Here is a 16,034-nt window from a genome sequence, read left to right as displayed (position 1 = left end):
GTGTTGGTGGTTGCAGATGGGGGACAACCAGCCCCGGTCCGTGCAGGTAACAGCGGTGAGACTGGGTGAAGGGGGATTTCGAGGGATGATACCAAGGGGAAATTAAATAAATAATTAATTTCCCCTCGTTATCGTCTGTCGAAATCTCCCCCACCCAGCCCCATCGGTCCACTACTGTTACATGCACAGGCCACGGCTGGGGCCAACCAGAACTATTTTTGGGGAACAGGGTTTCATTTTTAGTCCTTAGACTTTGAACAAGATCAAGAGAGAGAAAAGCAGCAGAGGGGGGAAAGGAGGAAGAGAAAGACAAAAAACTGTGAATAAGTGAGAAACCAGAAATCCACCGCTCAGCCCTCCACAGGGCTTGGTCGCTCCACTCACTGCTGCCGCTCCTGCCTGCCTTTGCCGCCTCCTGCCTGCAGATTCCTTCACTCGCTGCCCGCTGCTCCTGGGAATTTCCTGCTGCTCCTGGGAATTTCCCGCTGCCCGCTGCTTCTTGGAATTTCCCGCCGCTGCCTCCCTGCGGCCCGCCCCCCTGTGATTCCATTCACCGCCCCGCTCCCGCCACCCAGCTGCTCCTCCCTCCCGGCTCCTTACTTATGACGCCCCCAGAGCGACCGCGCAGCGGACGCGCGCAGCGGGAGCGCTGATTGAGCGCCGAAGGTGCGCCAAAGGTAAGCCCGTCTGCGCCCGTCCGCGCCTGGCCCGCGCCCAGCGCCAGGACCCCTGGCCCTCCCCGCCGAGGCAAGACGACCCGACTGACCTACGACGCCGCCACTCTCAACGCACTCAATGCCGGCCAGACCCACGACTGCTGCCGAGCCACCCCGAGACGCACCCACGGACCCTTCACTTGCTGCACCTGCAAGTTCACCTGCCTCCGAACCTGCCCCGCACCCGCCAAGACAAACACCAGCAGCAACCACCTCAAGTGCATCCTGATCAACACCCGCTCCGTCCACAGACACGCCGTGGAACTCTGGAACCTCCTCGACGCTACATCACCGGACGTCGCCTTCCTCACGGAAACCTGGATGAATGCCTCCTCTGCACCCGACATTGCCATCGCCATCCCGGACGGGTACAAGATCATCAGGAGGGACCACATCAACCAGCCCGGAGGTGGCATTGCCATCGTCCACAGGAACACCATCCGCATCACGACCGATGCCAACGACTCCTTCGCCGCAGCCGAACATCTCCATTTCCAGATTCACACCGACCCTAAGACTACCCTCAGAGGCACCCTCATCTACAGACCCCCGGGACCATGCACACAATTCAGCGAAGACATCACAGACTTCATCAGCCCGCACGCCCTCCCCTCCACTGACTACATCCTCCTCGGGGACCTCAACTTCCACCTGGAGAACAACAAGGACCGCAACACCACCGCCCTGCTGGAAAACCTCGCCAACCTCGGACTCAAGCAACTGGTCAACACCCCCACCCACTACGCCGGCCACACGCTTGATCCCGTCTTCTCTTCCAGCAAGTACATCACCTTCAGCCACGCCACCGGACTCCACTGGACCGACCACAGCTGCGTCCACTTCAGCTTCAAAAGATCCACGACCCACCACCACCCGCAACAGGTACCTCATAGGAATTGGAGCAAGATCACTGCAGACCAGCTCACCACCTCCCTCAGCCAGAGCCCACCCGCCAACACAACGGACCCCAACGAAGCAGCCCGAAACTTCACACAGTGGCTGACCGCCTGCGCCAACGACCTCGCGCCACTAAAGAACCCTCCCAGCAGACCCAGAAGCAAGAAGGCATCCTGGTCCACCGACGACCTTAAGGACTCCAAGAAGACCTGCCGCACCCTTGAGAAAGCCTGGCTCCTCGACCGGACCACCGACAACATGACCGCCCTCAAACACGCTACCCGCAAGCACCACCAGCTCATCCACACCACCAAGAAGAAATCCCTGAAGGAACGACTGGACAACAATGCCCACGACAGCAAAGAGCTCTTCACTATCGTCAAGGAGTTCTCCAACCCCAGCACCGGCACCAACGACATCACTCCGTCACAAGACCTCTGCGACTCCCTCGCCGCGTTCTTCCACCGCAAGATCGCCGACATCCACAACAGCTTCGGCGCCCCACCAACGCACCCAACCGTCGAACCAACGCCCCCCACCGCCACCCTTCGCACCTGGACCACGGTGACCACCGAAGACACAGCCCGCACGATGAACACCATCCACTCTGGATCACCGACCGACCCCTGCCCACACCACGTCTTCAACAAGGCCGACTCCACCATCGCACCCCAACTCCGGAACATCATCAACGCCTCCTTCAACCCGCCACCTTCCCGGAGAGCTGGAAGCACGCCAAGTTCAGCGCCCTCCTGAAGAAACCTAGAGCGGAACCCACCGATCTCAAAAACTTCCGCCCCATCTCGCTCCTCCCTGTTCCTGCTAAAGTCATCGAGAAGATCGTCAACAGACAGCTGACCGCCTTCCTCGAGACGAACGGATCCCTCGACCCCTCGCAGTCCGGCTTCAGAGCCAACCACAGCACCGAGACCGCCCTCATCGCAGCCACCGACGACATCCGGACCCTGCTCGACAAGGGGGAAACAGTGGCCCTCATCCTCCTGGACCTCTCCGCTGCGTTCGACACGGTCTGCCACCGCACCCTAGTCCAGCGCCTCAGCAACATCGGTATCCAAGAGAAGGCACTGGAGTGGATCATCTCGTTCCTCGCCGGTAGAACACAAAGAGTCCGCCTCCCCCCGTTTCGCTCCGAGGCCACCGAAGTCATCTGCGGCGTCCCGCAAGGATCTTCACTCAGCCCCATCCTCTTCAACATCTACATGAAACCTCTCGCAGCCATCGCACGCCAGCACAACCCTTAACATCATCTCTTACGCCGACGACACCCAGCTGATCCTCTCCCTCACCAGAGACCCCGACACCGCCAGAACCTGCCTACACGAAGGGATGAAAGACGTCGCCGAGTGGATGAAGGACAGCCGCCTGAAACTGAACTCAGACAAGACGGAAGTCCTCATCCTGGGATCTTCGCGCTCCACCTGGGACGACTCCTGGTGGCCCCCAGCCCTGGGCACCACACCCAAGCCAACCGACCACGCACGCAACCTGGGCTTCATCCTGGACCCCTCCCTCTCGATGACCAGACAAGTCAACGCCGTCTCCTCATCGTGCTTCAACACCCTGCGTATGCTTCGCAAGATCTTCCGCTGGATCCCGACCGAGACCAGGAAGACTGTCACCCAGGCACTCGTCACCAGCCGACTGGACTACGGAAACGCCCTCACCGCCGGAACCACAGCCAAGATACAGAAAAGACTCCAGCGCACCTAGAACGCCTCCGCCCGACTCATCCTGGATGTCCCCTGACGCAGCCACATCTCCAGCCACCTGAGGAACCTGCACTGGCTCCCCGTCGACAAGAGGATCACGTTCCGGCTCCTCACCCACGCACACAAGTCTCTCCACGACCTGGGCCCCAAGTACCTCAACGACCGCCTGACCTTCTACACGCCCACCCGCCAGCTACGGTCCACCAGCCTCGCCCTCGCAGCCGTACCACGCATCCGAAGAGCCACCGCCGGAGGAAGATCCTTCTCTTACCTGGCTGCCAAGACTTGGAACTCCCTCCCCATCCACCTTCGGCTGACCCAGGACCATCTCGCCTTCAGGAAACAACTCAAGACCTGGCTGTTCGAGCAGTAGCATACCCCTCCCCCCAAGTGCCTTGAGACCCTCCCGGGTGAGTAGTGCGCTATACAAATGGCATGATTGATTGATTGATTGATTGAATCAAAAGGAACCAACAAAAGAAAGAAATAGGGTAGGAAAATATTATTTTTGGATAAAGGAGGCATGAGGTGAAATAAAAGCCAAACAACATTGGCAATCTGCAAACCCGACATTCAGCATCTACGCTGGTGCTATTCTTAGAAAAGTTAACTCTTCAAATCTGACACGGGACAACATCTCCTGTTATTTGTTCTTGGTCATTTACAACACCTCGATTCGTGGAGTACAGATGTATATGACTCATGAATACACATCTTCATTGGCGAGTTCCAAGTATTTGTGTAGTCTTTCTAGGCTAAAATGTACAACTCTGGGAATATACATTATAGGTCTATGATTATGAGAAAGTTTAGTCACGTCCTGGCACCTATTCCATCTCCTCATAACAGCACATCAGTATAACAATGGATAAGCCTATTCTGCAACTTATCCCTTGAAACATTCTTTTGAGACCTAGTGTCACTCAAGATATACACGTTTTACCGTTGGTAAACATCGTAAGACAAATGCAGATATGTGGGGGCACTTTTAGCACATGTTGGTGCCTTAATTGTAGATTTTTCAAGAATTGCAATTGCCTGATCAGTCTTCTATTTGTACATCTTTATGACATGTGTTTGCAGATTGGGTGACATTTCTCATCAATTTCTTTACACCTCCAAAATGAAACTTTCAGAATTATTCCTTCAACATAACAAAGATACATAAAAGTATTGTTAAAGCGGTTGTACTGCACCAACACATTTGAAACTTCCTACCAGTAGATGCAATGGGGAGGTCGTTGGACCCCTGGCAGAAATCTTCTCCCAGAGACCTCGTCTAACATAATGGACAGTAGTTCCAGCCAGGTTGAATGTTCCAGGATGTTCTATCTTCCAATCATTATTGATGGACTGGCTGCTGGCATCCCGCAGAGCTACATGATGTAAAATAAAACATAAATTAGATTTTTTTACACTTAACAATAGTTTTTCATTTCCTGGCGATAGACAGTTTTAGCTGTCTGTAGGCATCCCCATTGCTCATGATTATATTGCTTTGTTGTCTGCCGCTGTTGTCTGCTCTTGATTGAATCATTTTCTTTTCTATTGTTGTCTCTGTCCCATCTAGTAATATTTTGATCTCAAGGTAGCATTTCGATTTCACAATGTTCTAATTGACACGGCATACTGAAGCAAATCTTTTTTTTATATTTGATATTGGGCACTACATGAGAGTGAATGTTTTTCCTTGCTCCCTCTTCCTCACATTCTTGTTTGCATTCTGCTTGGCCTTTTGTATTCATTTTCTTAACATTTTAATGTACTGTTCTAGCTTGGCCATGTTAGAATGGTAAAATGAAAAAGCAGCTATGCTGATGGAGGCTATCTTGGATTGGATTTCCTTAAAAATAAAACCCATAGCAATAGCAAGATTGCCAGCCATGCCAAATGTGAATCCTTCTAGAAATGTGCATTTACAAGATGGTGACAAGAACATTAGCCTTAGCTTTTTAAATCTGAGGCAAATTGACTTTGCAACCAATACAAAAAACATTAAATGACTTTGAATGCCATTGAGTGATAGCACAAATAAATATTTTAACAAAATTGGAAGAACACATGACTGATGTTATCCAATGATTTAAATCATTGCGATCTAAAACACGGTGTTTCAAACCTGAGAGATTAGCAAGGTCATAAACACAATAGAGATACATGGGTGCAATGGTATGTATTGTGCTTTCAATATTTCGCAACCAACTTCATCTTGTGAAAAACAGACCTGGAGAGCTCTTCAAAATAATAAAACAAGAAATTGCCTACACCTTCTGTCACGAAACAACAGCCACCAATGAACACTGTGAAGAAATAGCCAACTTATTTACTGACAAAGTTGCAAAAATTGAACGATCTGTAATCCAAGACACAAGTCTAATATCCTAGATTGCCTGCTCCACTGCTCCTTGTTGTAAATAATTTTGTCCACCCTTGTTGTAAATAATTTTGTCCACCCTAAGCGTGGAAGGGTATACTCAGATGTGAGTCCCTTGCTCATTGCACCATCAGGATTCAAGCAAGTCGGGCCGAAGACGCCTGAAATGGCAGAAACCGGTCCCCGGAAGCTTGTTTCCTTCCCAGTGTAAGAATTGGCTTTTGTAGTCTGGTCTGCCCTGTTCCCATGATGCACTGGGCCAGGGACAGACTAATTTGCATACAGCCAGGTTCTGAAACTGGGATGGTGCAATGAGCTAAAAAACGGTGTTGGATCTAGCCCTGATCTCTTGACTGGGTGAGAGTACTCTGCTTAATTCAGAGACTCTGTCCATCACCACCCCTTGTTGTAAATAATTTTGTCCACCCTAAGCGTGGAAGGGTATACTCAGATGTGAGTCCCTTGCTCATTGCACCATCAGGATTCAAGCAAGCCGGGCCGAAGACGCCTGAAATGGCAGAAACCGGTCCCCGGAAGCTTGTTTCCTTCCCAGTGTAAGAATTGGCTTTTGTAGTCTGGTCTGCCCTGTTCCCATGATGCACTGGGCCAGGGACAGACTAATTTGCATACAGCCAGGTTCTGAAACTGGGATGGTGCAATGAGCTAAAAAACGGTGTTGGATCTAGCCCTGATCTCTTGACTGGGTGAGAGTACTCTGCTTAATTCAGAGACTCTGTCCATCACCACCCCTTGTTGTAAATAATTTTGTCCACCCTAAGCGTGGAAGGGTATACTCAGATGTGAGTCCCTTGCTCATTGCACCATCAGGATTCAAGCAAGCCGGGCCGCAGACGCCTGAAATGGCAGAAACCGGTCCCCGGAAGCTTGTTTCCTTCCCAGTGTAAGAATTGGCTTTTGTAGTCTGGTCTGCCCTGTTCCCATGATGCACTGGGCCAGGGACAGACTAATTTGCATACAGCCAGGTTCTGAAACTGGGATGGTGCAATGAGCTAAAAAACAGTGTTGGATCTAGCCCTGATCTCTTGACTGGGTGAGAGTACTCTGCTTAATTCAGAGACTCTGTCCATCACCACCCCTTGTTGTAAATAACTTTGTCCACCCTAAGCGTGGAAGGGTATACTCAGATGTGAGTCCCTTGCTCATTGCACCATCAGGATTCAAGCAAGCCGGGCCGAAGACGCCTGAAATGGCAGAAACCGGTCCCCGGAAGCTTGTTTCCTTCCCAGTGTAAGAATTGGCTTTTGTAGTCTGGTCTGCCCTGTTCCCATGATGCACTGGGCCAGGGACAGACTAATTTGCATACAGCCAGGTTCTGAAACTGGGATGGTGCAATGAGCTAAAAAACGGTGTTGGATCTAGCCCTGATCTCTTGACTGGGTGAGAGTACTCTGCTTAATTCAGAGACTCTGTCCATCACCACCCCTTGTTGTAAATAATTTTGTCCACCCTAAGCGTGGAAGGGTATACTCAGATGTGAGTCCCTTGCTCATTGCACCATCAGGATTCAAGCAAGCCGGGCCGAAGACGCCTGAAATGGCAGAAACCGGTCCCCGGAAGCTTGTTTCCTTCCCAGTGTAAGAATTGGCTTTTGTAGTCTGGTCTGCCCTGTTCCCATGATGCACTGGGGGAGGGACAGACTAATTTGCATACAGCCAGGTTCTGAAACTGGGATGGTGCAATGAGCTAAAAAACGGTGTTGGATCTAGCCCTGATCTCTTGACTGGGTGAGAGTACTCTGCTTAATTCAGAGACTCTGTCCATCACCACCCCTTGTTGTAAATAATTTTGTCCACCCTAAGCGTGGAAGGGTATACTCAGATGTGAGTCCCTTGCTCATTGCACCATCAGGATTCAAGCAAGCCGGGCCGCAGACGCCTGAAATGGCAGAAACCGGTCCCCGGAAGCTTGTTTCCTTCCCAGTGTAAGAATTGGCTTTTGTAGTCTGGTCTGCCCTGTTCCCATGATGCACTGGGCCAGGGACAGACTAATTTGCATACAGCCAGGTTCTGAAACTGGGATGGTGCAATGAGCTAAAAAACAGTGTTGGATCTAGCCCTGATCTCTTGACTGGGTGAGAGTACTCTGCTTAATTCAGAGACTCTGTCCATCACCACCCCTTGTTGTAAATAACTTTGTCCACCCTAAGCGTGGAAGGGTATACTCAGATGTGAGTCCCTTGCTCATTGCACCATCAGGATTCAAGCAAGCCGGGCCGAAGACGCCTGAAATGGCAGAAACCGGTCCCCGGAAGCTTGTTTCCTTCCCAGTGTAAGAATTGGCTTTTGTAGTCTGGTCTGCCCTGTTCCCATGATGCACTGGGCCAGGGACAGACTAATTTGCATACAGCCAGGTTCTGAAACTGGGATGGTGCAATGAGCTAAAAAACGGTGTTGGATCTAGCCCTGATCTCTTGACTGGGTGAGAGTACTCTGCTTAATTCAGAGACTCTGTCCATCACCACCCCTTGTTGTAAATAATTTTGTCCACCCTAAGCGTGGAAGGGTATACTCAGATGTGAGTCCCTTGCTCATTGCACCATCAGGATTCAAGCAAGCCGGGCCGAAGACGCCTGAAATGGCAGAAACCGGTCCCCGGAAGCTTGTTTCCTTCCCAGTGTAAGAATTGGCTTTTGTAGTCTGGTCTGCCCTGTTCCCATGATGCACTGGGCCAGGGACAGACTAATTTGCATACAGCCAGGTTCTGAAACTGGGATGGTGCAATGAGCTAAAAAACGGTGTTGGATCTAGCCCTGATCTCTTGACTGGGTGAGAGTACTCTGCTTAATTCAGAGACTCTGTCCATCACCACCCCTTGTTGTAAATAATTTTGTCCACCCTAAGCGTGGAAGGGTATACTCAGATGTGAGTCCCTTGCTCATTGCACCATCAGGATTCAAGCAAGCCGGGCCGAAGACGCCTGAAATGGCAGAAACCGGTCCCCGGAAGCTTGTTTCCTTCCCAGTGTAAGAATTGGCTTTTGTAGTCTGGTCTGCCCTGTTCCCATGATGCACTGGGCCAGGGACAGCCTAATTTGCATACAGCCAGGTTCTGAAACTGGGATGGTGCAATGAGCTAAAAAACGGTGTTGGATCTAGCCCTGATCTCTTGACTGGGTGAGAGTACTCTGCTTAATTCAGAGACTCTGTCCATCACCACCCCTTGTTGTAAATAATTTTGTCCACCCTAAGCGTGGAAGGGTATACTCAGATGTGAGTCCCTTGCTCATTGCACCATCAGGATTCAAGCAAGCCGGGCCGAAGACGCCTGAAATGGCAGAAACCGGTCCCCGGAAGCTTGTTTCCTTCCCAGTGTAAGAATTGGCTTTTGTAGTCTGGTCTGCCCTGTTCCCATGATGCACTGGGCCAGGGACAGACTAATTTGCATACAGCCAGGTTCTGAAACTGGGATGGTGCAATGAGCTAAAAAACGGTGTTGGATCTAGCCCTGATCTCTTGACTGGGTGAGAGTACTCTGCTTATTTCAGAGACTCTGTCCATCACCACCCCTTGTTGTAAATAATTTTGTCCACCCTAAGCGTGGAAGGGTATACTCAGATGTGAGTCCCTTGCTCATTGCACCATCAGGATTCAAGCAAGCCGGGCCGAAGACGCCTGAAATGGCAGAAACCGGTCCCCGGAAGCTTGTTTCCTTCCCAGTGTAAGAATTGGCTTTTGTAGTCTGGTCTGCCCTGTTCCCATGATGCACTGGGCCAGGGACAGACTAATTTGCATACAGCCAGGTTCTGAAACTGGGATGGTGCAATGAGCTAAAAAACGGTGTTGGATCTAGCCCTGATCTCTTGACTGGGTGAGAGTACTCTGCTTAATTCAGAGACTCTGTCCATCACCACCCCTTGTTGTAAATAATTTTGTCCACCCTAAGCGTGGAAGGGTATACTCAGATGTGAGTCCCTTGCTCATTGCACCATCAGGATTCAAGCAAGCCGGGCCGAAGACGCCTGAAATGGCAGAAACCGGTCCCCGGAAGCTTGTTTCCTTCCCAGTGTAAGAATTGGCTTTTGTAGTCTGGTCTGCCCTGTTCCCATGATGCACTGGGCCAGGGACAGCCTAATTTGCATACAGCCAGGTTCTGAAACTGGGATGGTGCAATGAGCTAAAAAACGGTGTTGGATCTAGCCCTGATCTCTTGACTGGGTGAGAGTACTCTGCTTAATTCAGAGACTCTGTCCATCACCACCCCTTGTTGTAAATAATTTTGTCCACCCTAAGCGTGGAAGGGTATACTCAGATGTGAGTCCCTTGCTCATTGCACCATCAGGATTCAAGCAAGCCGGGCCGAAGACGCCTGAAATGGCAGAAACCGGTCCCCGGAAGCTTGTTTCCTTCCCAGTGTAAGAATTGGCTTTTGTAGTCTGGTCTGCCCTGTTCCCATGATGCACTGGGCCAGGGACAGACTAATTTGCATACAGCCAGGTTCTGAAACTGGGATGGTGCAATGAGCTAAAAAACGGTGTTGGATCTAGCCCTGATCTCTTGACTGGGTGAGAGTACTCTGCTTATTTCAGAGACTCTGTCCATCACCACCCCTTGTTGTAAATAATTTTGTCCACCCTAAGCGTGGAAGGGTATACTCAGATGTGAGTCCCTTGCTCATTGCACCATCAGGATTCAAGCAAGCCGGGCCGAAGACGCCTGAAATGGCAGAAACCGGTCCCCGGAAGCTTGTTTCCTTCCCAGTGTAAGAATTGGCTTTTGTAGTCTGGTCTGCCCTGTTCCCATGATGCACTGGGCCAGGGACAGACTAATTTGCATACAGCCAGGTTCTGAAACTGGGATGGTGCAATGAGCTAAAAAACGGTGTTGGATCTAGCCCTGATCTCTTGACTGGGTGAGAGTACTCTGCTTAATTCAGAGACTCTGTCCATCACCACCCCTTGTTGTAAATAATTTTGTCCACCCTAAGCGTGGAAGGGTATACTCAGATGTGAGTCCCTTGCTCATTGCACCATCAGGATTCAAGCAAGCCGGGCCGCAGACGCCTGAAATGGCAGAAACCGGTCCCCGGAAGCTTGTTTCCTTCCCAGTGTAAGAATTGGCTTTTGTAGTCTGGTCTGCCCTGTTCCCATGATGCACTGGGCCAGGGACGGACTAATTTGCATACAGCCAGGTTCTGAAACTGGGATAGTGCAATGAGCTAAAAAACGGTGTTGGATCTAGCCCTGATCTCTTGACTGGGTGAGAGTACTCTGCTTAATTCAGAGACTCTGTCCATCACCACCCCTTGTTGTAAATAACTTTGTCCACCCTAAGCGTGGAAGGGTATACTCAGATGTGAGTCCTTTGCTCATTGCACCATCAGGATTCAAGCAAGCCGGGCCGAAGACGCCTGAAATGGCAGAAACCGGTCCCCGGAAGCTTGTTTCCTTCCCAGTGTAAGAATTGGCTTTTGTAGTCTGGTCTGCCCTGTTCCCATGATGCACTGGGCCAGGGACAGACTAATTTGCATAGAGCCAGGTTCTGAAACTGGGATGGTGCAATGAGCTAAAAAACGGTGTTGGATCTAGCCCTGATCTCTTGACTGGGTGAGAGTACTCTGCTTAATTCAGAGACTCTGTCCATCACCACCCCTTGTTGTAAATAATTTTGTCCACCCTAAGCGTGGAAGGGTATACTCAGATGTGAGTCCCTTGCTCATTGCACCATCAGGATTCAAGCAAGCCGGGCCGAAGACGCCTGAAATGGCAGAAACCGGTCCCCGGAAGCTTGTTTCCTTCCCAGTGTAAGAATTGGCTTTTGTAGTCTGGTCTGCCCTGTTCCCATGATGCACTGGGCCAGGGACAGACTAATTTGCATACAGCCAGGTTCTGAAACTGGGATGGTGCAATGAGCTAAAAAACGGTGTTGGATCTAGCCCTGATCTCTTGACTGGGTGAGAGTACTCTGCTTATTTCAGAGACTCTGTCCATCACCACCCCTTGTTGTAAATAATTTTGTCCACCCTAAGCGTGGAAGGGTATACTCAGATGTGAGTCCCTTGCTCATTGCACCATCAGGATTCAAGCAAGCCGGGCCGAAGACGCCTGAAATGGCAGAAACCGGTCCCCGGAAGCTTGTTTCCTTCCCAGTGTAAGAATTGGCTTTTGTAGTCTGCTCTGCCCTGTTCCCATGATGCACTGGGCCAGGGACAGACTAATTTGCATACAGCCAGGTTCTGAAACTGGGATGGTGCAATGAGCTAAAAAACGGTGTTGGATCTAGCCCTGATCTCTTGACTGGGTGAGAGTACTCTGCTTAATTCAGAGACTCTGTCCATCACCACCCCTTGTTGTAAATAATTTTGTCCACCCTAAGCGTGGAAGGGTATACTCAGATGTGAGTCCCTTGCTCATTGCACCATCAGGATTCAAGCAAGCCGGGCCGAAGACGCCTGAAATGGCAGAAACCGGTCCCCGGAAGCTTGTTTCCTTCCCAGTGTAAGAATTGGCTTTTGTAGTCTGGTCTGCCCTGTTCCCATGATGCACTGGGCCAGGGACAGACTAATTTGCATACAGCCAGGTTCTGAAACTGGGATGGTGCAATGAGCTAAAAAACGGTGTTGGATCTAGCCCTGATCTCTTGACTGGGTGAGAGTACTCTGCTTAATTCAGAGACTCTGTCCATCACCACCCCTTGTTGTAAATAATTTTGTCCACCCTAAGCGTGGAAGGGTATACTCAGATGTGAGTCCCTTGCTCATTGCACCATCAGGATTCAAGCAAGCCGGGCCGAAGACGCCTGAAATGGCAGAAACCGGTCCCCGGAAGCTTGTTTCCTTCCCAGTGTAAGAATTGGCTTTTGTAGTCTGGTCTGCCCTGTTCCCATGATGCACTGGGCCAGGGACAGACTAATTTGCATACAGCCAGGTTCTGAAACTGGGATGGTGCAATGAGCTAAAAAACGGTGTTGGATCTAGCCCTGATCTCTTGACTGGGTGAGAGTACTCTGCTTAATTCAGAGACTCTGTCCATCACCACCCCTTGTTGTAAATAACTTTGTCCACCCTAAGCGTGGAAGGGTATACTCAGATGTGAGTCCCTTGCTCATTGCACCATCAGGATTCAAGCAAGCCGGGCCGAAGACGCCTGAAATGGCAGAAACCGGTCCCCGGAAGCTTGTTTCCTTCCCAGTGTAAGAATTGGCTTTTGTAGTCTGGTCTGCCCTGTTCCCATGATGCACTGGGCCAGGGACAGACTAATTTGCATACAGCCAGGTTCTGAAACTGGGATGGTGCAATGAGCTAAAAAACGGTGTTGGATCTAGCCCTGATCTCTTGACTGGGTGAGAGTACTCTGCTTAATTCAGAGACTCTGTCCATCACCACCCCTTGTTGTAAATAATTTTGTCCACCCTAAGCGTGGAAGGGTATACTCAGATGTGAGTCCCTTGCTCATTGCACCATCAGGATTCAAGCAAGCCGGGCCGAAGACGCCTGAAATGGCAGAAACCGGTCCCCGGAAGCTTGTTTCCTTCCCAGTGTAAGAATTGGCTTTTGTAGTCTGGTCTGCCCTGTTCCCATGATGCACTGGGCCAGGGACAGACTAATTTGCATACAGCCAGGTTCTGAAACTGGGATGGTGCAATGAGCTAAAAAACGGTGTTGGATCTAGCCCTGATCTCTTGACTGGGTGAGAGTACTCTGCTTATTTCAGAGACTCTGTCCATCACCACCCCTTGTTGTAAATAATTTTGTCCACCCTAAGCGTGGAAGGGTATACTCCGATGTGAGTCCCTTGCTCATTGCACCATCAGGATTCAAGCAAGCCGGGCCGAAGACGCCTGAAATGGCAGAAACCGGTCCCCGGAAGCTTGTTTCCTTCCCAGTGTAAGAATTGGCTTTTGTAGTCTGGTCTGCCCTGTTCCCATGATGCACTGGGCCAGGGACAGACTAATTTGCATACAGCCAGGTTCTGAAACTGGGATGGTGCAATGAGCTAAAAAACGGTGTTGGATCTAGCCCTGATCTCTTGACTGGGTGAGAGTACTCTGCTTAATTCAGAGACTCTGTCCATCACCACCCCTTGTTGTAAATAATTTTGTCCACCCTAAGCGTGGAAGGGTATACTCAGATGTGAGTCCCTTGCTCATTGCACCATCAGGATTCAAGCAAGCCGGGCCGAAGACGCCTGAAATGGCAGAAACCGGTCCCCGGAAGCTTGTTTCCTTCCCAGTGTAAGAATTGGCTTTTGTAGTCTGGTCTGCCCTGTTCCCATGATGCACTGGGCCAGGGACATACTAATTTGCATACAGCCAGGTTCTGAAACTGGGATGGTGCAATGAGCTAAAAAACGGTGTTGGATCTAGCCCTGATCTCTTGACTGGGTGAGAGTACTCTGCTTAATTCAGAGACTCTGTCCATCACCACCCCTTGTTGTAAATAATTTTGTCCACCCTAAGCGTGGAAGGGTATACTCAGATGTGAGTCCCTTGCTCATTGCACCATCAGGATTCAAGCAAGCCGGGCCGAAGACGCCTGAAATGGCAGAAACCGGTCCCCGGAAGCTTGTTTCCTTCCCAGTGTAAGAATTGGCTTTTGTAGTCTGGTCTGCCCTGTTCCCATGATGCACTGGGCCAGGGACAGACTAATTTGCATACAGCCAGGTTCTGAAACTGGGATGGTGCAATGAGCTAAAAAACGGTGTTGGATCTAGCCCTGATCTCTTGACTGGGTGAGAGTACTCTGCTTAATTCAGAGACTCTGTCCATCACCACCCCTTGTTGTAAATAATTTTGTCCACCCTAAGCGTGGAAGGGTATACTCAGATGTGAGTCCCTTGCTCAATGCACCATCAGGATTCAAGCAAGCCGGGCCGAAGACGCCTGAAATGGCAGAAACCGGTCCCCGGAAGCTTGTTTCCTTCCCAGTGTAAGAATTGGCTTTTGTAGTCTGGTCTGCCCTGTTCCCATGATGCACTGGGCCAGGGACAGACTAATTTGCATACAGCCAGGTTCTGAAACTGGGATGGTGCAATGAGCTAAAAAACGGTGTTGGATCTAGCCCTGATCTCTTGACTGGGTGAGAGTACTCTGCTTAATTCAGAGACTCTGTCCATCACCACCCCTTGTTGTAAATAATTTTGTCCACCCTAAGCGTGGAAGGGTATACTCAGATGTGAGTCCCTTGCTCATTGCACCATCAGGATTCAAGCAAGCCGGGCCGAAGACGCCTGAAATGTCAGAAACCGGTCCCCGGAAGCTTGTTTCCTTCCCAGTGTAAGAATTGGCTTTTGTAGTCTGGTCTGCCATGTTCCCATGATGCACTGGGCCAGGGACAGACTAATTTGCATACAGCCAGGTTCTGAAACTGGGATGGTGCAATGAGCTAAAAAACGGTGTTGGATCTAGCCCTGATCTCTTGACTGGGTGAGAGTACTCTGCTTAATTCAGAGACTCTGTCCATCACCACCCCTTGTTGTAAATAATTTTGTCCACCCTAAGCGTGGAAGGGTATACTCAGATGTGAGTCCCTTGCTCATTGCACCATCAGGATTCAAGCAAGCCGGGCCGAAGACGCCTGAAATGGCAGAAACCGGTCCCCGGAAGCTTGTTTCCTTCCCAGTGTAAGAATTGGCTTTTGTAGTCTGGTCTGCCCTGTTCCCATGATGCACTGGGCCAGGGACAGACTAATTTGCATACAGCCAGGTTCTGAAACTGGGATGGTGCAATGAGCTAAAAAACGGTGTTGGATCTAGCCCTGATCTCTTGACTGGGTGAGAGTACTCTGCTTAATTCAGAGACTCTGTCCATCACCACCCCTTGTTGTAAATAACTTTGTCCACCCTAAGCGTGGAAGGGTATACTCAGATGTGAGTCCCTTGCTCATTGCACCATCAGGATTCAAGCAAGCCGGGCCAAAGACGCCTGAAATGGCAGAAACCGGTCCCCGGAAGCTTGTTTCCTTCCCAGTGTAAGAATTGGCTTTTGTAGTCTGGTCTGCCCTGTTCCCATGATGCACTGGGCCAGGGACAGACTAATTTGCATACAGCCAGGTTCTGAAACTGGGATGGTGCAATGAGCTAAAAAACGGTGTTGGATCTAGCCCTGATCTCTTGACTGGGTGAGAGTACTCTGCTTAATTCAGAGACTCTGTCCATCACCACCCCTTGTTGTAAATAATTTTGTCCACCCTAAGCGTGGAAGGGTATACTCAGATGTGAGTCCCTTGCTCATTGCACCATCAGGATTCAAGCAAGCCGGGCCGAAGACGCCTGAAATGGCAGAAACCGGTCCCCGGAAGCTTGTTTCCTTCCCAGTGTAAGAATTGGCTTTTGTAGTCTGGTCTGCCCTGTTCCCATGATGCA

The 16,034-nt window shown here is 50.6% G+C and overlaps 1 protein-coding gene across 1 annotated transcript in view; it reads right to left on the bottom strand.

The window, feature by feature from the left end:
* The window catches only part of ADAMTS19 (ADAM metallopeptidase with thrombospondin type 1 motif 19), a 1,315,906-nt gene that overhangs the window by 206,324 nt on the left and 1,093,548 nt on the right, over positions 1 to 16,034 (bottom strand). The window contains exon 17 of the mRNA XM_078675613.1: positions 4,562 to 4,719. Coding sequence (XP_078531739.1) covers positions 4,562 to 4,719 — 158 coding nt within the window. The remainder of the gene's footprint in view (positions 1 to 4,561; positions 4,720 to 16,034) is intronic.

The sequence above is a fragment of the Lissotriton helveticus genome, chromosome 2_1 (assembly GCF_964261635.1).
Source record: "Lissotriton helveticus chromosome 2_1, aLisHel1.1, whole genome shotgun sequence".
NCBI classification, from domain to species: domain Eukaryota; kingdom Metazoa; phylum Chordata; class Amphibia; order Caudata; family Salamandridae; genus Lissotriton; species Lissotriton helveticus.
This window is presented reverse-complemented; position numbering and strand designations above follow the sequence as displayed.